Raw genomic sequence first — 27,973 nt, 5'->3', positions numbered from 1 at the left:
TATTGGCTGATATTAGCTTTATACGGAGTTACTGCATGCATTAAGTAGAATAACGACGTAGTATGCACCTAAACTACACTCTGAAGTATTTTTAATGTGATAGATATATGTATACAGTCTCCTAGTAAGAGATCACTACTTAGGTTTAATAGTTATTTCCTTCGTCGAGATTTTGGAAATGATCTGATAAAAATTTTTACAACAAATTTTTTAAAGCTCTTACTTCCATTAGTAAGTTATAAGACGAAGTTATGAGATGAAGTAAGTATTTTAATTTTGGAAATAGTTTACAGGAATGTAGCTTGTATTGATAGACAATAAATTTCTTTTGTAGTAGATTTCAAGATAAGACAGTATAAATTTGTGGCAATGGAATATAATTGGATGAACACACCACCAATCTGCCCAACCATGCGCGGTCCAAAGTGATATCCAGTACAATTTATCAGACAGCAATTATCCACGCTTATCCCCTAACCATTTCAAGGCAGTTTTAGTATTAGGAGATCCGATTGTATAGCAAATATTTGAAATTTGTTCTTAAAGAAAGTTTTACTGAATATGGAGAATTTAAAAATTGTGTGTTATGGATTTACAAAAGAATCTATAAATTACAATTAGACCTCCTTATGGAAGTACTTCTAGATGTCTCGTTTTCATAAATGGAAGACAACTAAAACCCTTACAAAAGCATTCTCTTCAAAGACAAGAAAAATCTTGAATCTTTTAATACGTAAGCGACAGTGACTTTTAAATAGTTCTAAAGTCCTTCGAGTCACAAAATATGAAAGTATAATTTATTTTTAAAGAGTTGTTAATAGTTTCCCATACAATACCACAAAAAAAGCTCATTTGATTTCTAAAATTATGTGACACTGCTTACCTCAATTCATTCAATGTATTCTCCCTCAAAACCTCGCTAGCACAAGGATGTTCGTTATGCCGAGGAATATTCACGTCTATCGAACGATACGCAATTGTATGATGGTTTGTAGGGTCTGTCGCGTCCTCCTCTTGACGGTGGCAAACAAGAGGTGCGTATCTACTGGCAGGTTCGATATAAATCTCATTAGACGCCGTAAAGATTGTCCCATCAAAGAGACCCTCCTCCGTCACGACCCCATGAACCGATGAGTTCTCGTCATCTGGAAAGAATAAACACCAACGTTATTTACGAGCACATAAATTAGCCGCGGAACAAGAAATTTCATATTTCGTTCAAACACAATATCTTCGATTTCCCAACCACTTGAGTCGAAGTTATTCCTTGGGATCTTATCTCGCGCGGGTCTCGGCGGTACGCAAAAGGCAACAGTGCGGTTCGATGTCAATATTCCACGCGAATGCACGTCAGTATGCCCCTCGAGTCAGCTCGGTCATCTTTTTCTAGAACGTGGGAACAGCGCTCGTAAATCGCGAGATTTACACGTTCAAGGGCCACAGGACGAGGGAATCATCGTTTATATCGCGTTCTCTCACACGGACCCAGCCACAGGTAACTGTGAATTTATATTCGGTTGATTCGTTGCATCATCATAACGCATCAGATCGATGATGCATTGACAGGTTTCGCATGTACGATTCGGTCGTTCGCCTTTTACGGTTCTCTCTTCCTCTCTCCGTTTCTGCAATCCTTCTGGTTCTATCCTCCTTGACTGCCACTTTAAAATGTGATCGCGGAAAGTTCTCCCCGAGGAACACGGGATTTCGATGGAAACGCAGGAAAAACTAAGGACAGTTGAACGACTTGGATTTTGTTGGGAAATTAGGGAAACTTTGGATTCGATTTTCGAGGGTTCAACTATCGAAGTTGCGTCATTTCCGGACTGTAATGCTAAATGCGCTGAACGTGGGAACGATTTCGGAGTACGTAAATACTCATTGTATTCCTGTTATTTAATATTTAATTACAGTTTAATATCGTGATTAAATGAGTGCATACGTCCATGTATTATTCAGAGCTCAATATTTACTTGTCATTTAGTATGATTGTTAAACGAGTGTATGAGCACGAATACGAGTGTCGAGTAATTGTTCCATATTTTCTGGCAAAATTTGAAGATTCTCAAATTTAAGTATAAAATATATTTAGATTATATAATATAAATATCTATTATAATTTATATAAAAATATAAATGTACAAATATTTTACATTATTTGTAAAATTTAATATCCTTCAAGAAGTTAAGACACAGGAAGTAAGTTTAACTGCTAATATTTCGTAAACTCTTGGCTGTACACCTTGGAAAGTAGATATTGGTGTGTTCGACTTAATGAGCTTTACAAACTGGAAGGGAGCATTAAAAAGTGTTGCGTTACACTTGAGCAATTTTCCTTGTAAGTATGCGTATAGTTTACACTTGAGCCGAAGGATTGGAAGAAGCTTTTTCAAAGTCTTTCTTATGCTGCTTACCATTTTACTCTTATAATTAGTTGGAGAGCAGTTACGCTCAAGCATCACCACCGATCGACAGCCACCGATCAAATTTCAAATATAGAAATAACAGGTTCTAAGAAATAACTCATAGTAGATAATTTGCAAGTAACAGTATTATTTCTTAGATATAATTACTATATTGAACCTGTGATTTCTACGTTTGAAATTTGGTCGCTGGTTGTCGATTGGTTATGATGATTCTACGTGACCGCCTCTTTAACATTATTTTAATCATATATTTTGTTGAACTTTACAATAAGAACATTTTCGTTTATAGCATACTGTTGCTCGACAAGCACATCTCTTTTTTAATTGCACGTAATTTTCATTCATGAAGAAGCCAGTGCACTAAATCAATATATTTTAATTAATATAGTCTTGGACCAGTTCATTAGGCACCATAACGCTTAGAGTTGGGTCAAGGTTTTCCATGACCTGTACTTGTTAGAAAATTCAAACTAGACTCGAACCAACAGGAATTCTCCTGCGCTCTGATTAGTTTGGCGGTGCTTTCTCCAAGTATATTTAAGATAATTTTCTCAACTTAATTTTCTCAAGACAACACAGACACAGAATAGACACAGTCAATGTTACTTCGTCAGTTAAGTATAAAAATCATTTCAACTGTCCCTTGGATATTAATTTCATCCACTTGAAGCGAGATCTTCGAGCTTATTCCATATTTTCCAAAAGTCTCGCACCATATTTGATATCGGTTCCTTCTCCAACACTGCCGTCAATCTGTAAACATAATCATCCATGCCCATTGGACACTGCAGACGCGTCAGAAGCAGATCCTCGCGTCTGCTGATGGAAGCCTGGATCCCTGCGCCGATCAAAATCGCGCCTGTCGAGCTTTTTGTTAGTCACACGTTTTAGGACGTACGTTTATTCATCTGAATAATTAAATTTTCAATGCACCAACGCCAAACGTCTGTCAAATTACTAACAATCGATTAATTCGCGCGTAATCGGACATGGAGCGCTCGCGCCACTCATCTTCGCGAATGAAACGATTTATAATATTTCTGGTCGAAGGATTACCTTTTCCATTCACAATTTCACGGTAGAATAGAGGCATGAAAGCTTTCCCGAGTTCGCCATTTCGACGCGTGTTTTCGTAATCGACTCGAACGAAGTGATCACTCCGAAACGACGTCGGCCACGGTTTGCTTTAAAGATTTCCATAGGACGGCTCGATTCTCGGCGCGAGTTATTCTTCCATAAGCGTGTACGGGCGTACGATTGCTTCGCGTGCGGTTCCGTTTCGAAACGGGAACTCTTCTTCCGTGTCGTTGTTGCCGAGAGCTGTGTACAAATAGAGAAGGCAGAGCGCAAGGTAAACCCAAGGAATGGGGAACGTTCCTCGAGGAATAAGCTTTCGTTGCAGTGTTTGCGGTTGCAAACAGAAGAGATTGCGGGGAATACACTTTTAATTGGACGTAGTTTAATTGTGCAAACTAAACAGGAAAGCAGCGTAATGTCGAGATAAAAATTTTTAAATGAGAAATGTCACTTTCCCTCTTGTCATGTTTTTTCGCTACGTTTAAGGAGGTGTTACCTAAAGTAGACTCTTGTCGGACAGGGAATAAAGCAAGACCAGATAAATTGTAGTTTTAAAATGTCATTAAAAATTGAAAATCAAGAAACAAGTGCACAATATGTTTGAATTTTTGGTTCTTTCGGTACTTAATATTGTAATCAGAGATAATTTTACGAGTTCTGAGTAGAGCGAAGGAAAATTTAAATAGCTGTCTTTAGTAAAGAAACCAATTCTCTGGATTTAAATTTAAATATGATACACGCACTTCTTTTTATTATAAAAAGTATATTTTTCAGGGAAAGCAGAAGCTATGGGCTTAAAAAAATTATTTACTAAATAAATAATAAATTGACATAAAATGTGCTTTTACTTAATGAAAGTTATCTTAATTAAGTAATTCAGCTGAAGAAAAATTATTTTCTGGTCTTTACTTAAACAACTTGTAATATATATTTTTGAAGAGTTCTCTGAATAAATTCTACAACTTTGCTGTTTCATTAGCAAAATTTTTAGAATGAATAGAGTTGTATTTTTCAAATCAGTTCATAGTTCTAATTCGAAAGTTGCATTTTTTAAGTTCCCTCATTTTCGAAATTCATGTATGACCTCATCTTATAGTAAAACTGGTTAAAGGATTGTCCACTATTCATTTCCTACCTCAAAATTCAAAGTTCTACCACCGAAACATGAATAGAAACTAGAAATTGGAATTTTACTGCATTTACTAAAATTCTGATTTATCGTTTCCTACCATAGACGTCTGGCGGCGGTGCCATGTAACGGGTCAAAGGGCTTGCCGCAGTCCCTTGAAATACTTTACGAGGAGAGGAGGGGGATAAAACACGGTTTCAGAAATCAGTCGGTGCTTCGAGCAGAATATCCCTTGGTTAACGGCGAAGTTTAAAGAGCAATCACAGTCGCGCGTTGAATAGGTGACCAATCGGTTGTTATGCATCGGTAAATGTTTCTATCTTTGAATATCAATGAAAACGTGGTGGCGCTAAGGGCCTTGTGCAATGGTAAGCTTGCCTTATGTATTCATCGAACCGAAAGCTATGTATTTCAGTGCATAGCTAAATCAATGCGCTTTTGATCATGCCGCCTCGATAATTGCTGGTCGTCTTTAGCAGGTTGACTGCGTTCAAACTGGCTATAGTTACTGCCTTGTAAGCTGTTTTGCTTCATTGCTTAATACTGTTCGATGAAAGGGCAAGCGATAAACCGGATATTTCACGCAGCGCATATTTTAAATTTAACAAATTTTAAGTTGAAAGGTTGAAATCAATTTCGTAAATGAGAACGGTGTCCTGAGATAAAAATTTTCAAACGAGAAATGTCATTTTCCCTTCTGTTATATTTTTCTGCTACGTTTAAGTAGGTATTACTTAAAGTAGACTCTTGTCGGACAGGGAATAAAGTAAGACCAGATAAATTGTAGCTTTCATGTCAATGTCATTAAAAATTGAAAAATCAAGAAAATGATGTACAATATTTTGGAATTTATTATTTTAATACTGCTTTTGGTATTTAATATTTTAATTAGAGAATGAATCGACTGAAATCAATTTCATAAATGAGATTGATGTCTCTGAAGATTCTTACTCTTAATAAATAAATTATTGAAAATACGATTACCTGTACTATTGATAGTTCTTTACTTAAGAATTCCTATTCGAAAATTGAACTAATGGATTGGAGTAATAGGTTTCAGATGAATCAATTATCGAATGAGGTTTATTTTTGGGTTATGTAGGCCACGAGGATCGGCAAAGATAAAAAAAGGTATAAATAAATAGTCGAATATCTGTAAATTAGAAGGAACTGGCATTTGTAGGTAATATTTATTTTTATGCCCGACCTAATACCATCCAATACTACTTGTAAAGACTCCAAATGAAGGTATTAACAAGACTACTTAGTTCGATCTTTTTAAGAAGTTGAAAATGAAGGCACCCCTTTAACGTCAGTATTAATAATTTTAAATACTTGTCTAATGAAGACAGTTACTCAATACTTTGTTCGACAAAGTGACAATTATTTAAATGAGCTCGTTTCAAATTTTAATTCGGATTCTGAGAACTACCGTGCCTACAGCAGGAGACAGTTTTCTGTAGTCTGACAATAGCATTCAGATTCTACTGGTTACATTACATCATGATGCACGCTTTTCATGAATTTCCACGATTCGCTTCCATTCATGTTTCTGCTAGCGGATTCCTAAACCGTATATCGTAACTTTCTTCTATTGTCCAGCTCGTTTCAATAGACTCCCCTTCTCTTGTGACTTTGGGGAGTTTCGTTCGAACATATCATGCATTTGCTTTTACATTGCTCGATTGTCACAGTAGTTATTTATAACCAACTTCGGTACTCTATCATAATTGCTAATATTTGGGGCTTCAATGAATACCTTGTATAAGTAGCATTACTCTGCGTTATGTATGTTGCCTTCTAAAAGTTTCGCTGGGGTAATCGACTGAAAAATAGAACTTTTTAAAATGACTTTAAGATATAAGTGTATGTAACACATAAATTAGAAGTACAAGTTATAAACTATTAACCCATATCTAAGAACTCTGATTTACAGAGAAGTTATGACTAATAACTAAATCACTTGAGATCAGAGATAATAGAAATTTTATAATCCACATTAATGTTATTATAGCATTCACTAAATTTTGATTAGAAAATCAAACTTTGTTATAGGTATAATGCTAGAGCGTGAGTACAGTCTTTTATGGGAATGCTTGTTGCCAGCTTTAAAGGACTGAAGTCTACGGTCGTGAATCGCTCCTAACGTGGAGTTATTGCTCTTGGCGTTGGGTTAAGTAGCAGCGCTCTGCGATTGGTCAGACGTCGCTCATCTCGCATTTGCTTTGATGAAAGTACAGTCCCTGGTTGAACGTTGCCCGAATATTCGCTCGATTTGAATCAATTTACAGTCGCGCACGGACTCATAAATCGCTCACGTAGGACAGTTTATCTGTCCTTTCGCGTACACCCGCGGAACTGTGTCACAGTGGAGGAAGGGGGGGAGGGAATAACGATTCTGTAGGCCAAGAGAAATGATTGGAGAGCGCATCGTTTGCGCGTCGCTAGCGCGAACAGCCTGCCACCCGTTATCGACCTTCCATCGACACGTTGGTCACTCGATCCCGTCGAAATGTGATTGGCTTTCCAAACGGCAGTGCTCTAGCTGACGACGGATCATTGTAATTAAATTCCACCAGGGGCTAACTCAATTTCACGTTTAAAACACCAATAGTCAAGATGCCCTTATGGTTGACTAAGGCAACCTCTGAGGGCTAGTAAGTGAGCATTAAATATTTAAATATACTAAATATACTTTTTAAATATGCTTGTGAGAAATTTAAATAGTAGATTCTGAAAATAATTATATTTGCAATTACTAGTTGAAAGGTACTTCGTGTGCCATCAAAATGTTACAATATCCAAAAATTTATGTCAATTGGAATAAAAAAGATCTTAAGTCTGAGTTCGATTTCTTTAGATATACATGAAAATATGAATTTTTATGAAGCTTAAGGTGGATGAAATTTCCATAAACTTTTAAATAACTTACAATTAATTTTATTCATACACTAATTCTTATTCTGTAGATATTATATTTACTTTTAGAATTGAAAGTTATCTTAAACATTTCAAGAGCGTACGTTTTCTGAATGAAATATCTACATGTCTCCCCTCGCACTAAATTCTTCTAATTAAGAATTGACCTCTTGAAAACATTTACGACTCTCCAAGAACTCATGCAATTTATTTCTGAAGCACCTGTAATCTCCATAGAACTTTCCGTGACATTTATGCAATCTTGTAAATGAAGGCGCAAACGTACATGTAAAATTCAGTGAATGACTACTTCAGTTAGGTCTTAAGACTACTTGCATGGTACTATATTACAAACTAATGACGTTCGCAAGGTTATCTGATGAACTAAATTAGTTCTCAGTCTCGCAACGCTACAATAACTCTTGTTGATAGTTTCCAGTAGTAATTCATCATTAAGATGCAATCTCGGAATATTCTAACAAGCTTTCGGAATCCGAAGTCAGGCTTTCCAATGAGCTACGGAGACCTCTATTCGTCTTTCTGAGAAACCAGGAAAAACTGTCGCTCATTTGTTAATCAAACAAGGCTCCGGCTGATTCCTAACGACGTGAAGCGTTGAAAGGTTGAAGTCGGTTCGTTGGTCACCACGGTGATTTTCTATTTCGTCGCGTCAAAGAGGAGGAGACGGCATCGTGGACCGTCGGTGAATACGTCTGCGAATTAGCTAGCAGCTCAGGCACTTTGTGCCGAGTTACTTTCCCATTCCTTCGCTACGTTCTGCCTTTTGCACGGTCGCTGCCCCTCAATGTGACTGCACCCGTCCACAGAGTACATATCGCGGTACGTTCTTCCATTATTCATGACATTATTTTCCACTTCGATAACTAGCGCGATCGGTTTCCCAGGAATCCCATGGCTCGCAAATCTAACCACGGTCCGGCTCGCCTGAAAAATTTATCCGAAATTCGTGTCACCATTACTTATACACTTCGAATTATCGATTCTACGATCCCTGGGTCTATTTCGATAGCTTTCCACTTCGATGTTAACTTTATTATAATTAGACTGATATCTGGTTCCAATTAACTGTTTAGTTCTGTGCCTGATTAGTGGTATGGTTTTACTACTTGAAGGTAGTAACTAAATTATGAGTAGATTTATACTTTAACTCAGTCAATGGATATGTCTTTGTGGCAATTATATTTAATTAACAGGAGTAGAGGAATCCATACAAATATTTGATATATTTGTTTGTATTTTATTCACATAATAAGTTAGAATTGCACTCTTCTGGCTTTCTTATTTGAAAATTCATCCATTTCATAAAATGGAACATTATAATAGGATATTTTCTTCGGAATTATCAAACACTGTTTCAGAAGGGTTCGATAATGGTTATGATTTTCGTTTCCAGTTATAATCATGTTGAAAGTTTTGAATACTCAAATATTAAAGTACGCAAATACTGATACCTATGTTCACACATTCATATACACAAATATTGACATATTGAAATATTCAGATTTTATTTACTGTGAAGTCGCCAAAGCGTTTTTGTTTGTTAGAATTTCGGAATTCTTATTTTCGAAGCTAAAAACGTATCTGTTATCAAACACTGACCGAACACATTTCAATCTGAAATCCCATGAAGTAACGGTTAGGAATTCGAATAATAAAAAGAAACGAAACTCGAATGGGGACAAAACAGATTTAAAAGGTCAAGTCTTTCTGAGTTTTATTCTTCTCCACCGTCTCTCTAAAGAAATATACTATTTTCTCACAGCCTGAGGATTATCCTCCCCTGGAAAATAAAATTCTTTGAGCTTTCCCCCCTCCTCCATTTGCTTTCTTCGCTCTCTTTTCTCAGCCGATCGGATGTAAAATGCTGGATACGTAAGATGGAGAATGCAGCAGTCCCGCGCTTCTGAAAGGCTTCCACTGAGAAGTCCTTCGTGCTAAATCACTCGGTCTCGATCGAACCCCTCACTTCGGTTTATCCATTTCCTGGGCCGCAGACGAAGGGATTCGAAGGCAGCAGTGTGACACCAGGACTCCGATATGTTCTTCTCGCATCGACGTCGATCCCTTTTGGAATTTATGTGCGGGAGGAATGGCAGAATTTCGAGAGAATTCCGTCAGCGTATATACACCCCTCTGCCAAAAGCCCCAGTCTGTGTGGCGTCGAGGCTGACGTTCAGTTAGAAGACTCCATCGAGCAGTTTACATTTAATTGAATAACTTACTTCTACTTATTGAAAACATCGGCAACCCCAATGGCTGTTTAGCAAGTAAACGCTACGATTTCATATATCGTGAATTAATTAACGAATTTCCATGGGGAAATATTAGAAGCCTAAAGTGAATTTTAAACAACATATAACCTCTAGATGCAATTTCACCGTCCTGTTGGGGTACGTAAGCTCAATTTCGTCGGGGCTGCATTAGGGTCCTCGACCCAGCAGCGACTCCCAATTATTCAAAACTTAATGCAGACTGCACCCTCATCCTTGTAGCCTATGTGTATTCACCTCTCCAAAAAGTAGATCTGGCTTGCAAAGTGATAGACCGTCCTGCAGTGGATACGTTTCAACTGACTCGGTCTTTCCACGGCTTCCTTTCACTCTTTTCGGTTCTTCTATTTCTATTTCCCCGCTTTCCCTCTCCATTACATCTCTACCTTGGCGCTCCTTCTTCTCTTGCCCATTTCGACCTCTTTCGTTCCACGTCTTTATCAATCTTCTTTCTAGATGGTGCTCCTCCTTTTCTTTCCGCACGCAAGCTCCTCTGTTTATCTGTATGAAAGCTGCTTCCGCGAATCGAAAGACTCTCATCTCGCTTGCACCTTTCTCTTCGGTCATTCAATCCAGCTCATGATAATGGGAACATCAGAGCCCAAACTGATCGTCCCTTAAACGCTGACGAGATTAAATTGAGAATTTAATTCCTTAGTAGATTGTGTCTGTAATATTATTGCACAAGTGACGCAATTCTTGACAACTAATTCAGTGAGGGTGAGTAATTAGCGTTTGAAGTGAATAAGTTTGATGCAGTTTTATGTTGTTATTCGTAATGTTCCTTCTTGTTACAGTATTAATTAACGATTGTGTAATTAATTAAATCCAAAACGGGGATTACTCCTTTATTATTTTACTCGTATTTATGTTGGACGGACTGTTAACGTGTTCCAATATTGCGGTTAATTGTAAAAGTATTTTAATGGACAGTTTTTCGATGTCGAACGAAAGGATAAAATAAATGAATCCCGGCTTTAGGCAAATCATTAATAATTATTATTAATAATAATTCGGCATTCAGAAAATATTGAAATAAAATAAAAATTTAATTATTTTTCCATCAGTAACTACGTTTATACCTTTCACCTTGTAAATATATTTTTATTTTTATTTATCAGCTTTTCATTATGCGAATAATTTTGGCGTAGTTTTAAATACCACATTCTGTATAATATCTTAAGTCGCTCGATTTTGGCAACTTTTCCTGGAAATCCTGGAATTAGGGCCACAATTTGAGTGGAACGATAAATATAAGGCACCAAAATGAATCATGAATACGAGTTACGTGGCTGGTTAGATAACGAAGTGCTTACTGGCCGGGCATTCGATTTGAAAATCGACGTCATTAATTCCCAGCGCACGTCGCTATTTAACCCGAATCGATAAATCGCCGCAGAATGTTACTAATTATCCGATAATAATACCGTGCGCCGACGAGGGGAGGCTAATTTGTGTCGCTCCGAACCTCACTCTAAATGTGATTTCGCTTCCTCTTTCCCTCCCGACATTCCTATATTTTCTCACTTTTCACTTTTCCCTTTCCATGAAAACGTGCGTTGAATATCTCCTACGATTTGTTTGTGGGACGTTCGAACGAAAATGTAGCGAGACCTTCGTCATCTCATTCTTCTTGATTTAATAATATCTTAGCATTTTCTTAGTAGATTTGACGACTACTTTCAGTTTCTCTTTTATTATAGAGAAGAAATTGGAAGATCGTGTGAGGGCGTTGTTCATTTTTAAAAATACTCAGAACAACTCGATCGTGTCTCACTGGTCATATTTTCCGAAGGAAAGTAAGTTTCCAAGAATTAAATCTTCTTCTATTGAGCTGTGAAACGTTTCAATCGTTTAAGAAAGTTTACCAAGTCATCGGAAATAGGAAGTTTGATTTGGTAAATCTTTCTCTTCTGGGCTGCAACATTTCTCGAACTCAATTTACAAAGTTAGCTTTCGCGAATCAGCTTCCTCTCGATTCTTATTTTTCTCACGCCGATACGCTCCCTTTACGTTATATTACTATCATTCATTTCAGAAGAATCTTCGTCTGCTGAAGAAACTACAGAGTGATTATAAATTTCTTACAATTACTTGTCGCCGCTTAAATTCCACCCAACAAAAATGTATAAAGTCCGCAAGAGAAATCCATCTGTTCGTATGAAATTTATAATTCGCGGGTTTAATTCGAACACTTTCCTTATCCAATCAGTTTTCTCATGCAAATTCATCGTTCAAACGTGCCACGAAGACGTGTCTGTCAGAAAACACCTCTTTATCATCGTAGAACTCCTTCCATCAGAGGCGATATTTATTTTCTGTCAGCGGATCAGAACGGGTTTTGCGGTGTGCATCCCCATCCCCCTCCACGTGGACCACACTGTATTCTGCTGGGATCGGTGGTTACGAAAATTAATGCTGATGCCAGGCGCGCCCGTTATTTGGCGCTGGTTTAAGTGGTAAAACCTCGCAATCAACGCTGGTGATTGATGTGTCCCCTCATCGGAATCCTTTGTGCTGTATCAGAGGACGCGCGTCACTCTTCAACAATAGTTACCGCGCTTCTCACGCTGCCGTGTCATAATTCCTCGACGATAGTGTCGAACGATGGCCGTGAAACAGGGAAATACGTTACCGCTGGTGATTAAGTCGTAAAGGGAAGTTTCATTGTCCTATCCCATGTGCTCCTAAGGATTTAGTGTATGTGAAGTATTCTAGGTTTATTACTCACTGAAGGCGTCTTCTGTTTTATGATTTGGTACTACTCAGTAGTACGTTACACTAAAATAGTATAGTAAGACTAAAGCTATAGACAACATTCAGTGTGTTTGCGTCTGATTAGTAGATCAAGAGTTATTGACGAATAGTGTCATATTAAGGGTTGATTGAAACTATTTAAATACCTGTGTTGTAATGTGGTCTTATGCTACTTAGCAGCAGGTAATTAATATCTATTATTTGTACCCAGTATACACTACTGTATATAAGCATTTGGACACTTCCATGTTATTGGAAATTTGTGAAACATTTTTATTTATATTAAGTGCAATCAAATGTTACTACTATGAGTATTTGTATTCGTCTGAGATGAGGTTTATAGCCAAAACTATATTATAGAATGTTACTTGGTGTACGGTAGTGTATAATGTTCAGTAATGTCAATTTGAGTAGTTATAAGTTACCTGTATTCTTTGAAATATTGATTTATATTGTCAATAAATTAAAATTTATGGTCTCTTATAAATCTCCTTAGCCAGCAATGTCTATTTTCATATATGACACACCTTGCATATTCCACTATTTTCAAATATTACCTGAATCAAAAAGTGGAAAAACAAACAAAATACGAAACATTTTTTATTTGAACATGTTTTTTCTGTAAATTCAATTGTGCGTAAAAACCAATCTGGTAGGACACGCGAAATAAACTGAATTGTTTTAAACTCAGAAGTTACAACACGTGAAAAAACGGTGTATGTTTCAAAGTTAAATAAACTCTGAATATTATGTAGTAAAATAATAATTTTATTAAAATAAAGCAAACAATTATTTTTAAAAAATATAATAAATTATAAATTCCATGTAAATATATTTATGAATCTGTATTATTTTATATTGTTTATAATTATTATACGATGATATATATACTTTGAAAAATTAATTACAGCAAGCGTAATAGCATATAAATGCTAGTAATCAAATTATATGCATAAAAGCGATATTTAAAAGCGATAATATTGCTTGAATTATTTACTCCTATAAAATTATTGAATCTATATGCACTTACTACTTGATACATAGTAATAAAGATTTACACGCTGCCATTTTCGCAAAAGCAAGTGGAAGTTGAAGGGGGAACACTTCAGACCTATCCTTTGTCGGTGAAAATTTCCTTGAAATTCCAATTATCGACTTTAACGAAATTACCGAGCATAGTGTATTTTGAAAATACCAGCGCTTTCCCTGTAGAGCAGGGAAACCAACAATAAGCTTAATTGTATTATATGTACCACTCAAAAGGGATGCAATTTGCATCAGAAGTGGTAGCTCTTCATTAAAGGTAAGTGTACAAGGAGAAACGAAGAAATGAAATAAATTATTTAGATGAGGAAAGGGAATAGGCAGCTCATGCAGCATCAGCGCGTGAACGTGCAGTTGTAAATTGTGTCCCATCAGTGAGAGACTGCAGTATATTCAAAAGCTGGCTGCTTACGATTTCCACGCACGTGAAAGTGTATCGCGTGATAGAAAACTCGTTCGGCCGGGGTTGATTTAACGGAGGCATCAATTTCCTTCGGGGCCTCGTGGCTCGAACGAAATCGATTTAGGGACACGATAAGCCAGGAGGCAGCGTCGAATCATGAAATTCCGTAGACGGCTTAATTGCTTGAGTTTCGAATTCTATCAATCAACCGGTTAATTGGGCTAGTCACGACCTCGTTATGCAGCAAATTAGTGGTCACTCTGCTGGCAAGACGGTGAATCGAAACTCGAAGATAGTTATTTCATTATCGCTGCTCTGCTGTTCCCACGTCGTTACCCTGTTTGCTTCGAACACACGCAACCACTATACGCCCAGTTGTAATTTAAAAGTTCGTGTTAACTACTGAACAGATACGTGAGGTTTTAAGAAGCCAGTGGCACAAGACAGATAAGTACTCTGCGCTAAAACTCAATTTCAGATACCTCTATTATTTGTCAATATTTGGTACTTGGAATCGTCCGACTTTTCACCGAGTTTTACTACTTACAATTACCTATATACTGCTGTGGTAATTACTTTCTAATTCTTAACGTGTATATTACTATAATTAATAATTGACATCATTTCTGTGTTTCACTAGTAGAAACAACATCTGTCATTCGATAATAAGTACTCTTGTCATCGTTGAAACTAAATTTGAAGACGAATTTAAATCGTCACCATTTGTTTACCGCTGCCATTTAGAAGCGTCTGAAAGTTCGTCGAGTTTTACTACTTAGCTATATCTTCCTTTTTATCGGCTTGTAATCCTTACCTACGTCTTCTCTTACGTGGTACTTAGCGAATACCTTTCACCAGCCAAAGCAATTTCTATCTCTCGATGGTGGCGAAGGATCATCGTTTATTGTGGACTGATAAGTGGCTGACTCAGACTACTGTTTCCCGCGTAGGAATCTTTTAAAGGACGATCGAGCTGTGTAGAAAACGGATTCTAACGAGGTCCCTAAGGAAATCTCAGCGGACATAACGACATTGTCACTAGCTCGTGTTTCTTCCCCCAGATCCCGCTTTACGGAGCGTGTCCCTAGAGGATCCTTCATTTTGCAGAGCCTCTTGTTTTATCGACTCGCCACGTCGGTTTCGACTGAGTCGTCGGCGGATTTTCGTTGCAGTAACAGGAACTCTCTGTATGCAAGCAGTTAATCCCGCAACCAACTTTTCCTATCAGCACGTTAATTAGCCGAATTTAACGATGTTGAACGCTCAATCAGAGAGACGAACTCTGACGGACGATGTATGTGTTGGCTGGTCGAAAAGTCACGCAACAAACGCCCTGGTAAATAGATCAATAGATGTTGCGTGACTTTTTGATTACAGGAGCTCGAGATATATTTTCTGGGGCGCGAGACACGGAAGGTTTAAGGGAATCGTGTGAGTTGGGGAAAATCGAACCGTGTAATGATAATTCGCTTTATTTTTGGCTTAGAGCAGTGGAAGAGTAAGCTAGGGAAACTTATGCTTCTTGGAACCATTTCTGCTTAACGGATTTTAGAAAAGGAGAAAACGTAAGTACCTCTAGCATAGATCTAGCTTAAATTTAATGTAGACATGAATTATCCCTAATCTCGATTCAATACTGAAGAATAATATTTTTAAACAGGTTTTTTGATTTTAAGCACCAGGGAAGACAGACTTTCTTAATGATTTTTTATTCAAAAATGAATAGTAACTATTTCAAAATTTACACATTTGTAAGTATGTACTAAAATATTTTAGTACCTACTGCCAATAAGAATATTCTACCAAATTAGTGCTCGTAATTTCTTCAATTCCACTCATTCGAACTAGATAAATACTTCAATTTTATGCTTGCCTTGAGATTTGTACGATTATAAAAGATGCGTTATAAATTTCGCGTGAATCAAAATGTCATAAATTTCAATAAATTTCCTAGTTCAGTATGTGTTTCTAGATAATGTATGAACCTTTCACACAACTTAATATTTGCTTATAAAAATTGGCCATGTTATTCAATCCGTCACTGGTATGGCCACTTAACGTAGTTACAAATTTCAAATTCAATTGCTCAGCTGTTATTCGCAGTAGAGCTCGTGAAACCGCCAGTACACATACTAGTACGGTTCTAAACTTCACATTCCGATATATATTTCGTACGGGACATCCTTGATATCAGGAGCCGTAGAGCCATTGAATCGATCGGAGAAAGTCATAAACGGAGGGTGCTTTTATTCTCGCACACCGCATACTTGAAATTCCATCTCGTTGCAAGAATACGTCTCCTTACAAGGTGCATTCGAGGCGAATGTACTTTATGTGTGAACTGTAGGGACGAGGGGAATCCATTTGAAAGGCAAACTTCATTTGAATGCGTTCAATAGATAGCACGTACATACAGCCGAACGATCGTCGGTATAAAACCATGTCGAGCATCAATCGATACTAGTAGGGGTGTCCTACTCTTGGCTAGTCCAATCTCTTCGATCGGTAATATTGCCAATCATTGTGAATCTTCGCCGAGTTGCAAATAATGTATTGTTATAGTTCCATATTGGGGATAAAAATTATTTATCGAGGGGGTTGGTGAAACAAATTACAAGTATCAAGAGATTTCAATTTAAATTGCGTTAACAAAACCGAAAATCTGATCCATTTAAATGCAAAACAAAATAGAGAAAAAATATAACTGAATGGGATTTGGTGCGCGGGAATATCCTCGCAATCTTCAACTTTATCAGTATTAATTAAATAATAATTTACTTTAAAGTTTCGAAACCGTCGCATCTATCTCGCCACTCATGGATAAAATAAGAGTAAAATGGGATAAAAGGTTTTCCCTGTTAGAACCCTCCCCATCTCTCTCATTTTTATCCCTCACTGAGTTACCGATATCAGTTGCGCTTTGAATTTTAACTTAAATTAAATTTATAAATACGGTTCTCTAAACTGTCTATCTATTTTTCAAAGAGAAGGGAAAAACGATAAAAAGCTTTTAGCGGCACATACATCTGATCCTCGTGTTGGTCCACTTATACTTATTGATTATGTTATCAGTATCAATTTGCTAGACCATTTGAAATTTAAATTAACCGTTTGATCACACTATGTGAAAGCCTTCGTTCTTTTTTTAAAAGTGAATATAAGGTAATAGGGTTTGTACTAGACGTTTATGTATGACCAATAATATCAATACCTTTGCATCGTTTGATCATATTGTCAATATCACTTTAGAGAACCATTTGCAGTTTAAATTTAAGGTCTGACACTATTACGTACACTATACTATGAAAACGCTTAATTTGTTCTTTAATGGAATCTTTCATTAATGTTTTTAAAGAACAAGTTACAGAACTTTCTGTTTTCAGTAATTATGAATCTATTTATTTATGTTCCAATAATTCGCACAAATTTTTTAAAGAAAATAATTAAAACTGAAGACAATGCAATATAATCCCTTAAAATAAAAGTATTTTTATGGCTGTTCGTCAAGAACAAAAGAAATTAAAAAGAGGTTGGAATGTTTAGCCACATATTAGAATGAAAGAAGAAAAGTGGATAATTAAAAACTGTCGTTGCTTTGAAGACTGACTATACGATTCTTTTTTCATTTTTCTCGCACCAAAAAATCCGTGCCTATTGTTAAAATATGTATAAATAAATATATGCGTAAAAGCTCATGGCTAAAAGTTAGTACTTTGTTCATTAAAAAGTAATATACAAAAGACACCGAAAAAAGCGCATTCTACATTAAAAAACTCTCGTAAAATACAGATCATAGTATTCTCTTCGTTCTTTCATAGAGAACGAAAACATTAATTAAAACAACATCTTCGAGTACACTGTTACACCCAAAAAGTATCTTGCTTTTGAAATTCGTTAAAGTCGCCAAAGCCAGAATCTCTAGTGCTAAAATCACTCTAACAAATCATCAGCAAGGATACACATTCAGTCGTCTAGGCCCTCATGATGGCTTCGATCTATTGGTGAATGTTGAAAAGCAGATCACCGTGTAACCGTAGGAAAAAGTGGCCCTGCTACATCTATGGACGACTTACTCTACCCATAATACCCCAGTCGGGTGGCAGTAAGTCGCGAACGTGATCCGCGGAAAAGCGGCCCGCCCCTTTTACGTGATTCCAGGAACTTTTCGGTCCTCGACGACTCGCTTTTCGTATGTATTACACTGCTCGCGATGTAAACTACTTTAATCCTGGGGCTGGAGTCGGCTTTCGTGGCTGACTGTCGGATTTTTCCACGCCTGATTCCCTACCCCGTATCGCGGCTACACCCTCCCACGGGGACCCGGTCGATATTACGTTAAAACAACCCCTCACCCCAGTAATCTGACGAGGACACTCCGAGAGTTCGGAAATTGCTTTCCTTTTGACGCTTCGAGGGCTGGACAGCAGATACGCTGTGGGACGATGATTGCATTTGATCCTGGAGAAAACTGCGGAAGATGGTACATTGAAGGACGTTTCCAGAGTCTTTTATACGAATTTTATTCGGATACTAAAATTAGAATCTACTTAGGGAGAGAGTCTCGAGCTTCCCTCCTTTTTTGCCGAAGTTCTACCGCAAGTGGTAAAATCCATTCCCAAAATTGGTGTTTCTTCCCTGGACGTAGAGCCTTAGAGATTGTAAAGGAGAGTATTACTAACGCCGATTGTTTGGATTGAAGTCTTGTACCAATAAGCAGAGCATTTGATGAGGCAGCTACAGGTTTAGAAAATTTTCCTCTGGGTTTCGTGTAATCCTAGGCTTATGAAACTTCTGCTGTGTCCTGGAGGGTCAAGGGGAGCGAATATAGTGGATGTTTACAGGAGGGGTGGAGAAAAATAGTATGCAGTTAAATTCAATTATTTTTTAAGGAAAAAGGTTAGTTTGCATAGAAGCTACAATTCCTGAAATTCACTATGCAAATTGATCGATGAGCCTAAAAGTCGTTAGCCTAAAGATACGAAATCATTCCCTAAGATCACTCCAAATCTCTTATCCATTTATTTTATGTTATCGGATAACCCTTGTTTGTATACAATAATTGGATGGATGAATAGTCGTGAGGACAAATACAAGAACTTGTGTTGCAGATCCAGTCTTATGACAAAGTATGAAAAAGGTGAAAAATTGAAAGAAAATGTTAATACTGGACACATTTTAATTATTTCTTTACGTAAATTCTGGTCTAAAAAAATAGAAAGGATCATCTTTTACATAAGAAATATACAAAATTGATCAATAGATAAAATATTTGTCATCATTTTCTAAAATTAACCTGCACAGTAAAGTTTCTCTTATTATTAAAAAAGATAAATATAATTTCAATTTCTTATTTCAACCGAGTACGGACGTGTGCTGCATAGTCGTTTTGCTGTTAAATATCCTTGCTAGAAAGGAGATTTCTCATCTACATAAGAGCCACTCTCTGAGACCTCGAGTAGTCCCAGAAGAACTGGAGGATTAACTTCCAACCGGAAGTTGCTGTGCGTGAAACCGTGAAGCCGAAGGACGCGGCCGAATGCGGGGCAAATAGAAACATCAGAGACTCAGAGATGGAACGAGCTGCAAAGGTGGGTGGTTCTGTGAGCAACGGCCCTTCAGAAAGGCGACAGAAAGATCGAAGATAAGGAGGATCCTCGCGGATAATCCCCAGGACACTTCTGGAAGATAATGCTTCCAACTCGGCGAGGCTCTGTCTCCGTGACGAAGGAATTACGAATGAACGCTGCGAGGAAATAAATTGAAATACTCGAGCGTCTTCGCTCGGGGAGCAAAAATTCTTAATTTAGGCGATACGACGCCTCGTCGCTTTCAACGGGACTCGATCGGAACTCGCTGTAAATTAGTATCGGGGATGGGACGGGGACTGTAATATTTTCCCGGTTGGCCCGATATCTCGCCGTGATCAAAGCCAACGAAATCCCTTTAGAGTCTGCTCCGGGACTTTGTGCTAGGGCCAAGTGAACTTTGATGAGAATTTCTGGCATGGGGTTGAGCGTTGCGAACCAGAATTCTTTCTGCCCTCTTACGAGCTTACAAACGTTCTCGAAACGTTGTTTCACGTTTGTGCCCTGATCCCATTACGGAGAATTCGATTATCTTGCCAATCTATTCTCCTCTCATAGACCTTCTGTTGGAAAATCTCTCGGACACTCCTAGCAGGCTGTATCGAGCTGCTCAATTTTTGAACTCTTCACTAGCTGTTACTTGTCGAAATCCACATTCTTCGTGACAAAATTTAGACGCGTAATCCGATGGCTTTTCTATGTGCTCTTTTAGCTTCTTATCAGAGAACCAACATTTTTTATCGTTTATTATTGTCATTAGTTAGTGCAATTTCTAACTGTTATGTACGTATGCTTATGTTACATTAGTCGCGATCTTTGTAATAAGAGATGCTATGGTCGAAGGTATGTAAAGAGTCAGATACATGTGTGAACCTATTTAAATATAGACACACGATATAAAGTGAATCCGATATCAATTGTTAATCTACTTCATTCTCTCGAATCTTTTCTTAGAAATTTGAAGTAATTTTTGTCTGAATTTAGCAGTCAAACAGTAGAATTTCTCTAACAGTCGAACCAATTACAAAGGTAGATTACTGCATATAATTTCTGTACTTTGTATTCTATTTATTTGTATTCTATATTAAACGAACTAGTTAAGTTTAATCAAAGTCTTGAGTTTTCGACCAATAACACAATCTCGCAAATTCTTAAACAATGGTCACATAACCATTCATTCGTACAAACGCATAGATCCTTCAAACAAACCTGATTATGCCCACATGTACCATACGGGTCTATTAAATCCAATAGGATCTCCATAGTTGCAGTATCGATAACTTGTACGCAAACCTTGTCAGCTGCAATTCCATCAATGCGTGATTGGAGTGGTGGTTCAGCCACGAATAAACAAAACGAAAAGCAATATCATGGTAGGAAGGAAAGTGTGGACCTTAATCTTACTATCTAATTGGTTAGCTCATTCATTATATGAATCTCGACACTTGTTTGAATCTTTAGTCCCATTTGTGTGCACCGAGCGAGTTTTATTGATGACTCTACTACAACAAAACCTGAACCACATCTCTCTTTTCTTCCTTTACCTATTTTTATCTGCTTTCACAGTTACATATTTCAGTATAGGTACGTGTCCACTTAAGAGGAAACTATCGCGAGTTGTTTTCGATAGTAATCTCAGATAGTGTATTCACTAAGTGTACGTATTCACTTGAGAGTACAACTATCGCTCCTCTCGAGAGTACTCTCCAGATGTATCCATCTCAGAATGTATCCATCCTGTACAGTAGCTGTCAGTTACTCTCAACACAGCGTCTGATAGTGAATACACTATCTGAGAGTACTCTCGAGACCAACTCGCGATAGTTTTACTCTTAAGCGGACACGCACCCTTAAATTTGTCTCGAAAGGGGGATAGAATCTCTCCATCGGTTGGTCTTTTCTCAAACACTACTCGAATCATCGAAGAGTTCGTTTCCTGGATCGTTCCCCATTCGTGAGTAATCAGCACTCGATGGATAAAGACGCACCAGTTGAACTCCTCGGGAAATAATGAGCGTAAACCACCGTGCTGCGAGGAAAAGGGTTCACGGTCCGGCGCATCCGACCGATTTGGGCGTACAGCATCCCCTGGGAAAGCAAACACTCAGCGGCGATTCCTAACGAGACTCGACAAGATCTGATGAGATCTCGTCTCCTGGCAGACACAGAAGCGCCTTATATCTTCGTCCCAGCGCACGAAAGCTCGCTCGTTCTTCAGGTTTTCTGGTTGTCCATAGTTCACCGTTGGGTTATTCTTTACCTTCGGTCTCGCGTACCACAGGCTCTCCTTCTTTTTCGTCTGGTCGTTCGTTACTGACGATCGTCCTTAATTGCTCTCCGATACTGCCTCGTTCCTGGCTGAACAACTCTCGCTGCGCTTGTGGCCCTTATTGTTAGCAGCGTGTGTTTGAAAAGACCGTAGTCGTTCCTTTGAGCAAGCACCTCTCGCAATTAACCCGCCGTTGTTCTTCGCTCGGATGAATTTCGTGAATATTTCACGCGGGGAATACGATAGTGTGTGGTTCCTACTAATGATGGGGCTTTATTAATACCATCTCCGGTTGCCTGATTTTCATAAAGAGGTTGTATCAATGAGCTACGCTTATAGATATGCAAAATAAGTATTTAGAGCGTAAATGGTGCATTCAGAGACATGGAATAGGTCCTTCTTTTTAGAGGTTTTTGATGACATTAATGTGCTTTTAAATAGATTTCTATGTATCTTCTTTATATTCTTATGCAGGGCAAAAATACAAATTGAACATAACTGAAACTTAAAGTAATTTGCAGAAGTAACTACGAAGTACATTCTTACCCAAAAGTTTGAAAACAATTGCTAATTTTCATTAAGTTTATACCGTATAATAAAGTACGTCCAACTCTCAGTTCTTTTGACAGCAACAAATTAGTACCTACAATTGTTAATTATTATTTAAAAGGTGTTTAATAAGGTCGTCTTTACTTTCTTCAATTTAGCGTCTGTGACTTATAGCGTATATTAATTTTATTGTCGCGTCAACTCGTATGATCATAAGTAATTAAAAAACTAGTTTCAATCATTCTAAGAGAAGAAGAATAAGACTGGAAGTTCTACAGCCAACAGTATTTTGCTGGCACCTGAAAGAAAAGGTCTTTGTCTCCTTAAAAAAAAAATTCGTCCTTTGAGACGAGCAGAGAAAAGTCACCAATCTATTTCCTTTGCATCCTGCTGAGTCATAAATGAACAGAAATGCCGTAAAAAGGCACACAGACCGTAAGTTATGAAAGCTGGCAGGAAGACATAGTTGACCTATGCCACTGAATTATGACGACTACGTTTAACCTATATCTACAGCCGAACACACTATTTCCAGTGCAAAGGTGTTATATTCATAGAAAGATCCTTCATCTGCTGATAATATCCCCATCTCCAAGAACAATGGAGTCAATTATTTCCTCGAGCCACCGAAATGGAAGTTCGAAAACTCCTCAAACGTCGAGGATCCGCATATTTCGCCATCATCCGATCCCCCCGTTGTCTCAGAGCCCACCAGTTAAATGATCATCGCAATTTCATTTCGAGGATCTCGCTGGCGACCGTTTTCTATCAAACTTTCCTCCCCGCAGAATCATATCAAGAATCGCCGTGGGTCACAGCTGACCTTCTTCCCAATCGTGGCCATGGAGGATTCAATTTTGCCGAACTCCGGTTACAAATTATCCCTGACGACCGCTAGGTATTGAGAGAAAACGCAAAACCGATCCTACTTCAATCACAGAAAACGCAGGAACCATTCTTGCTCCCTTTTTCCGAATTGTGCTAGCTCTCTCTTCGCCCCCCTCACGCCCACGCCCACAGCCCCGCGGCTGGCTCCTACTCCTGATCCCTCGTTTCTTTTTCTTTCTCGTTTCACTAGACTAGCGAGGAAGAGTTCGAAAGTTTCCGGGAGAGGGGGACTTTTCCGGATCGGATAAGTAGCCGAAGACTTTAAAACCGCGGAAGAAGGAGAAAGGACTTCGACATGTATCTCGGTGGGCGTGCAAGAACAAGTGACTTTTTTTGTTTGATAGCACAGCAACTTCGATACCATGGTTCTTTCCCCTATTAATCTTCATTTTTTAGTGGTGTCGCTACATAGGGTGGGTCATGTAACTGGAATAAGTCATGCCTCTACTTTGAGTGTGGTTGGAATGTTTGAAATGTTTGAAATGGTAAGCCAAGTGAAAATATATTAAAAATTTATAAAGAGTTATAGAATATTTGTGCTGTAGGGAGGTAGGAAGATTATTAATGTACAAGGTGCTTAATAACACATGTCAGGTTTTGAGAGATGATTCTGCTTGCCAAAATGAGATGCAAATCAAGACTGATGATGTTATTAATTGTTGAAGGTATATTTCAAATCCATGTAAAGTGTGTCTGAGTGGGGGACTTCTTACTCTACTGCTCGCGTGCATTACTCACGACTCTAGGGTAGGCAGAGCAAGCTTAGTAGAATAAGTACCCAAATCAGACACGTTAGACGTTTTCTCAATAACTAATATCTCTGAAATAAATCCTCAAATGCAGTTTTGTTATTCTTAATCTTCGTCTTATCCTAGATTGCAGAATTATTCTCTACAGTTTTTGATAGCTGATAAAAAGATTGTGCAACTATATGATGCAACAATACCATAACATTTTTGTAAAATATATGGTTCTGGAAATGCAAACTTTTTTAAATCAGTCACTTTTTTGCTCTAACACTTTTTTGTTCAAATACTCTAACAAATTTGTTAATTCTTTTTAGCTTATTTCAACTGTATGAACTACCCTATATAAATAGAAAACTATTTCCACAAAATTCTGAAGAATATTATCTGCGAATCTAGTCATGGTATTTGAGTATGGCTAGTTTGTTATATTGATTCCAACTGTGTAGCTATAGTGTTTAGCCGACAGAGATACATTCGACTTGGTTTTCACACTTTCGGTAGGAATTTAGCGTAGATACGTAACCGCAAGACACCTGCAGCCATTATCGAAATCTGATCTTTATTTACTCTCTGCATATGCAACTAGTTCGTAGAGTATTACTGCAAGTAAATATCAGGTTATCCGGAAGTTGGTAAACTTGAACCAGCAATATGATATGATATTTGGAATTTGGAAAGACCTGCAATGGTGAACTGATAGTACATTCTAAATAAGATTTCTTTATACTACTTTCAGGTGTTGAATTATTTTAGTTTTATATTATTTTGAATTATTTTAAATTTAATCATTATACGATAGTATTTGTACCATAATTGTTTTTTTTCAAACCCAATTGTGATTTCTGATGCTATTTCGTATGATATAATATTCCTATCACACAATACTGTCGGCATATGACAGTTTGAAATTCAATTTGAATGACACAAAGTAATTTTGGTTTCGTCGATTTGATATAATTCCGTACCAGCGATCACGAAAATTGTCAATTATTGTGGAAGCCTCTCACCACAATCATTTGACATAAATTGTCCCGTTCGGTTTTTCCATGTAATGGAGTGATATATTTAACTATGTACCTAATTCCATAATTAGCACGCCCCGTTGCCTGTGGCCCTCCTATGGTTTACGACATTTATAGAAAATGGAGCATTCGTGAATAGATAATATCTGTTTCACACATTGAAACTGGAACAAGATTGAAGGGTAAAGAAGTTAAATAGTATTACTATTTTATTAAGGTTGAACATTGCAGTTTAATTTTTTAAGTAATTTAAAATTTATTTTTAAAACCTGAAATTTTTTAGGGCACAAAATGTGTTAATTAATCTTCTCAAAGACGAATCGAATGGACTTATAAGTATCTTTCGATTTAATGCAACAGTCGTAGCAACCCCGAAACGTCACCAGATTGACTGACAATCGTTTAAATCCTCGTGAAAACGCTGACCCACGAACTGTCAGGGATTCTCATCAGCTCCATGATCACGATTCAGATCTACCCGTCGAAATTGCATACCCTTGTCTCCCCTACCACTCTTCCTTTTCACTTTTCCACCTTGTCACTTTTACCTGTCTATCTCTTTCCACAGTTTCCACGCTGTTCTCCTGTAGCTGAAATCTCACAGACTTTGCAGAAATGTGGCTTTATCTTGTTCTAAAACGAAACTTTGAAAAACCTGTGTTATGCTTCGATTCGCCTCAATATGATTCAATTAGTCTTTCGTCGGTCTAATTGTAAATGCAGACAGTAGATTAGAAGACAGACTAGACGACATATAAAACGAAAAATCTCTACAGGATCTATACAGGATGTAGAACTGGCGGTGCAAGCGGAAAGTCAATGATTCTACAGGAAACAATAAGTTGAAAATATAGAATACACTTTTTTGATATCGTACTTTGCTAGAAAATTGAGTTTGAATTATGGTCAAGTGCAATCGTACGGTTACTACCTTCAACTCCTCATAAATAGACCACAGAGATTCGATCATCATACTAGATAAAGTCTAACATAATATACCTCGAAAGTTACCTAAGCAAAAGACCAATTAACACGAAATGTCGAATAAAAGTACAGTTCACAAGAATCTGAAACAGGAGATAAATGGGCGATGGGTCCTTGAAATACTAATCGATATATAGATGTCGCGATAGGAAAAAAGCCAAGGGCGTCAACCTAATAACGGCTGGGGCTCGAAGATAAATGGATAGACAAGGAAAGGTAAAGGGGTCGTGGGAAAGGGTCAGTGGGGAACAATAGCGACGACAGTTTCCAATTTCCAGAGGAGAGAAGAAAAAGACGACAGTTCCGCGGTTCAGGCTGCGAGCGCTATTAATTAAGCTAAGTACACGACTTTCGACCCCAATCCATCCGCATCTTGTTTCAGTCCGTGCCAGCGCGTGATTCCAAGGACTTCTAGATGCGGATGCCGTATAAATAGACCGTCGCGTGCAAACACAACGTCTGTGGACGCACTTCCAGTGTATATTTGACTTAATGTCAGCAGTTGCTTTCATCTTGCTCGCCAATCTTTTCCTCGGTACCCTACCCACCTAGGGCTACCTGCTCTACAGTGACTAAAAGACACCGCGAGAACTTATCTTGCCAATGGGCCCGCTGTTATCTTATCCGCTATATGCTCGTCTGCCACTGACGAGTCGTCGACGAGGGCTTTCGGGGTTAAGGGTCTTCTTCGTCTGCTATCTGTGCAACCGGCTGCTTTTCGCTACTCTCGTTTTCGGCCACCGCTTTGTTGCACCGAGTTTACCCTTTTGTGCGCTTCTTTCTTCGCGTCAAGCGGTCTGAATTTATTTAGAAGGCTGCGTCTGATACCACGAAATGTTCTCGCCGGATGTGGACTACTTTTGGGGAGGGCTGCATTGTACTCGACGCCAGATATCATTGAGAGCAGCGGAGCTTTGGAAGGCGGTACGAAGATTCTGCTCGTTCTCACCCTCTTTTCTTTGCTTTTAGAAACCGAACCGCTGGATCGTTGCGAACGCAAAGTCGGGAATTTATCGTGCTGCATCCTGGATAAGTCTTCTAAAAAATCGTCCCGGGATACCGATAACGAAGGCTCTAGTGTTTGTTTCACCCTGGTTTTTTCGCGGAACCGTTCCTTAGTTTAATTCTTGCGGCAACCCAGTCGCCGTTCGAAAGGTTAATTACAGCTCAAAGCACGGATTCCGTGGTTTCTAGCCTCTGCAGCGAGCTTAATTTACTCGAGTTAAATGAAAAGTTCGTCATACTGGAGCGCGCCCTCTTGCTTACCCTCTTTTTTCTAGGGAATATACTTTTTTCCTCTTACGGTTCCCTTGACCGTCTACACTGGCTTTAATTACAGGTATTTCATCCTACCCCTTCAGGCTGCGGTCTTCTTAATTCCATCGAATATTGAATCATTTACAGTACCGTTCATAAGTATTGGAACGACTTCACAAGTTTGGAAAACTGTTGATTTATTGGTAGCATCAGATATTTATTGTTTAGTCTTAGTGATGGGATCGACATCGATACTATTGATGATATTCAACTAAAGTACTTATTGGGAAGTATCGATAAGTATTGAAACAAAATGTACTTGGTATTAATGTTCGATACCGATGCTCTTTTGTTTCATACCAAACCAATACTGTATCAATCAAAATTTGTTTGACACTTTACGAATGTATCGATACCTGTTTGATACTCAACGAAATAATTGACATTTATTAAATACTACACTCATTTATTTAATGAAATTAAATATACATACTCATTTCATGCTTCACCGAGATACTTCAATACAAGAAATTATGTTTTATTAACTACGTAAAGTGAATGTAAATATGATTGGTATAGAAAGAATTTATATTGTTGTTACATGTGGTTATATGCATCATGCTT

General features: G+C 37.9%; 1 protein-coding gene across 1 annotated transcript in view; it reads right to left on the bottom strand.

Annotated features, from left to right (window-relative positions):
* The window catches only part of LOC143189083 (disintegrin and metalloproteinase domain-containing protein 10), a 173,091-nt gene that overhangs the window by 47,592 nt on the left and 97,526 nt on the right, over positions 1-27,973 (bottom strand). Inside the window, exon 4 of the mRNA XM_076393728.1 lies at positions 884-1,145. Coding sequence (XP_076249843.1) covers positions 884-1,145 — 262 coding nt within the window. The remainder of the gene's footprint in view (positions 1-883; positions 1,146-27,973) is intronic.

The sequence above is a fragment of the Calliopsis andreniformis genome, chromosome 3 (assembly GCF_051401765.1).
Source record: "Calliopsis andreniformis isolate RMS-2024a chromosome 3, iyCalAndr_principal, whole genome shotgun sequence".
Lineage (NCBI taxonomy): Eukaryota > Metazoa > Arthropoda > Insecta > Hymenoptera > Andrenidae > Calliopsis > Calliopsis andreniformis.
Note: the sequence above shows the minus strand (reverse complement) of the source record. Positions and strands in the feature narration are given on the sequence as shown.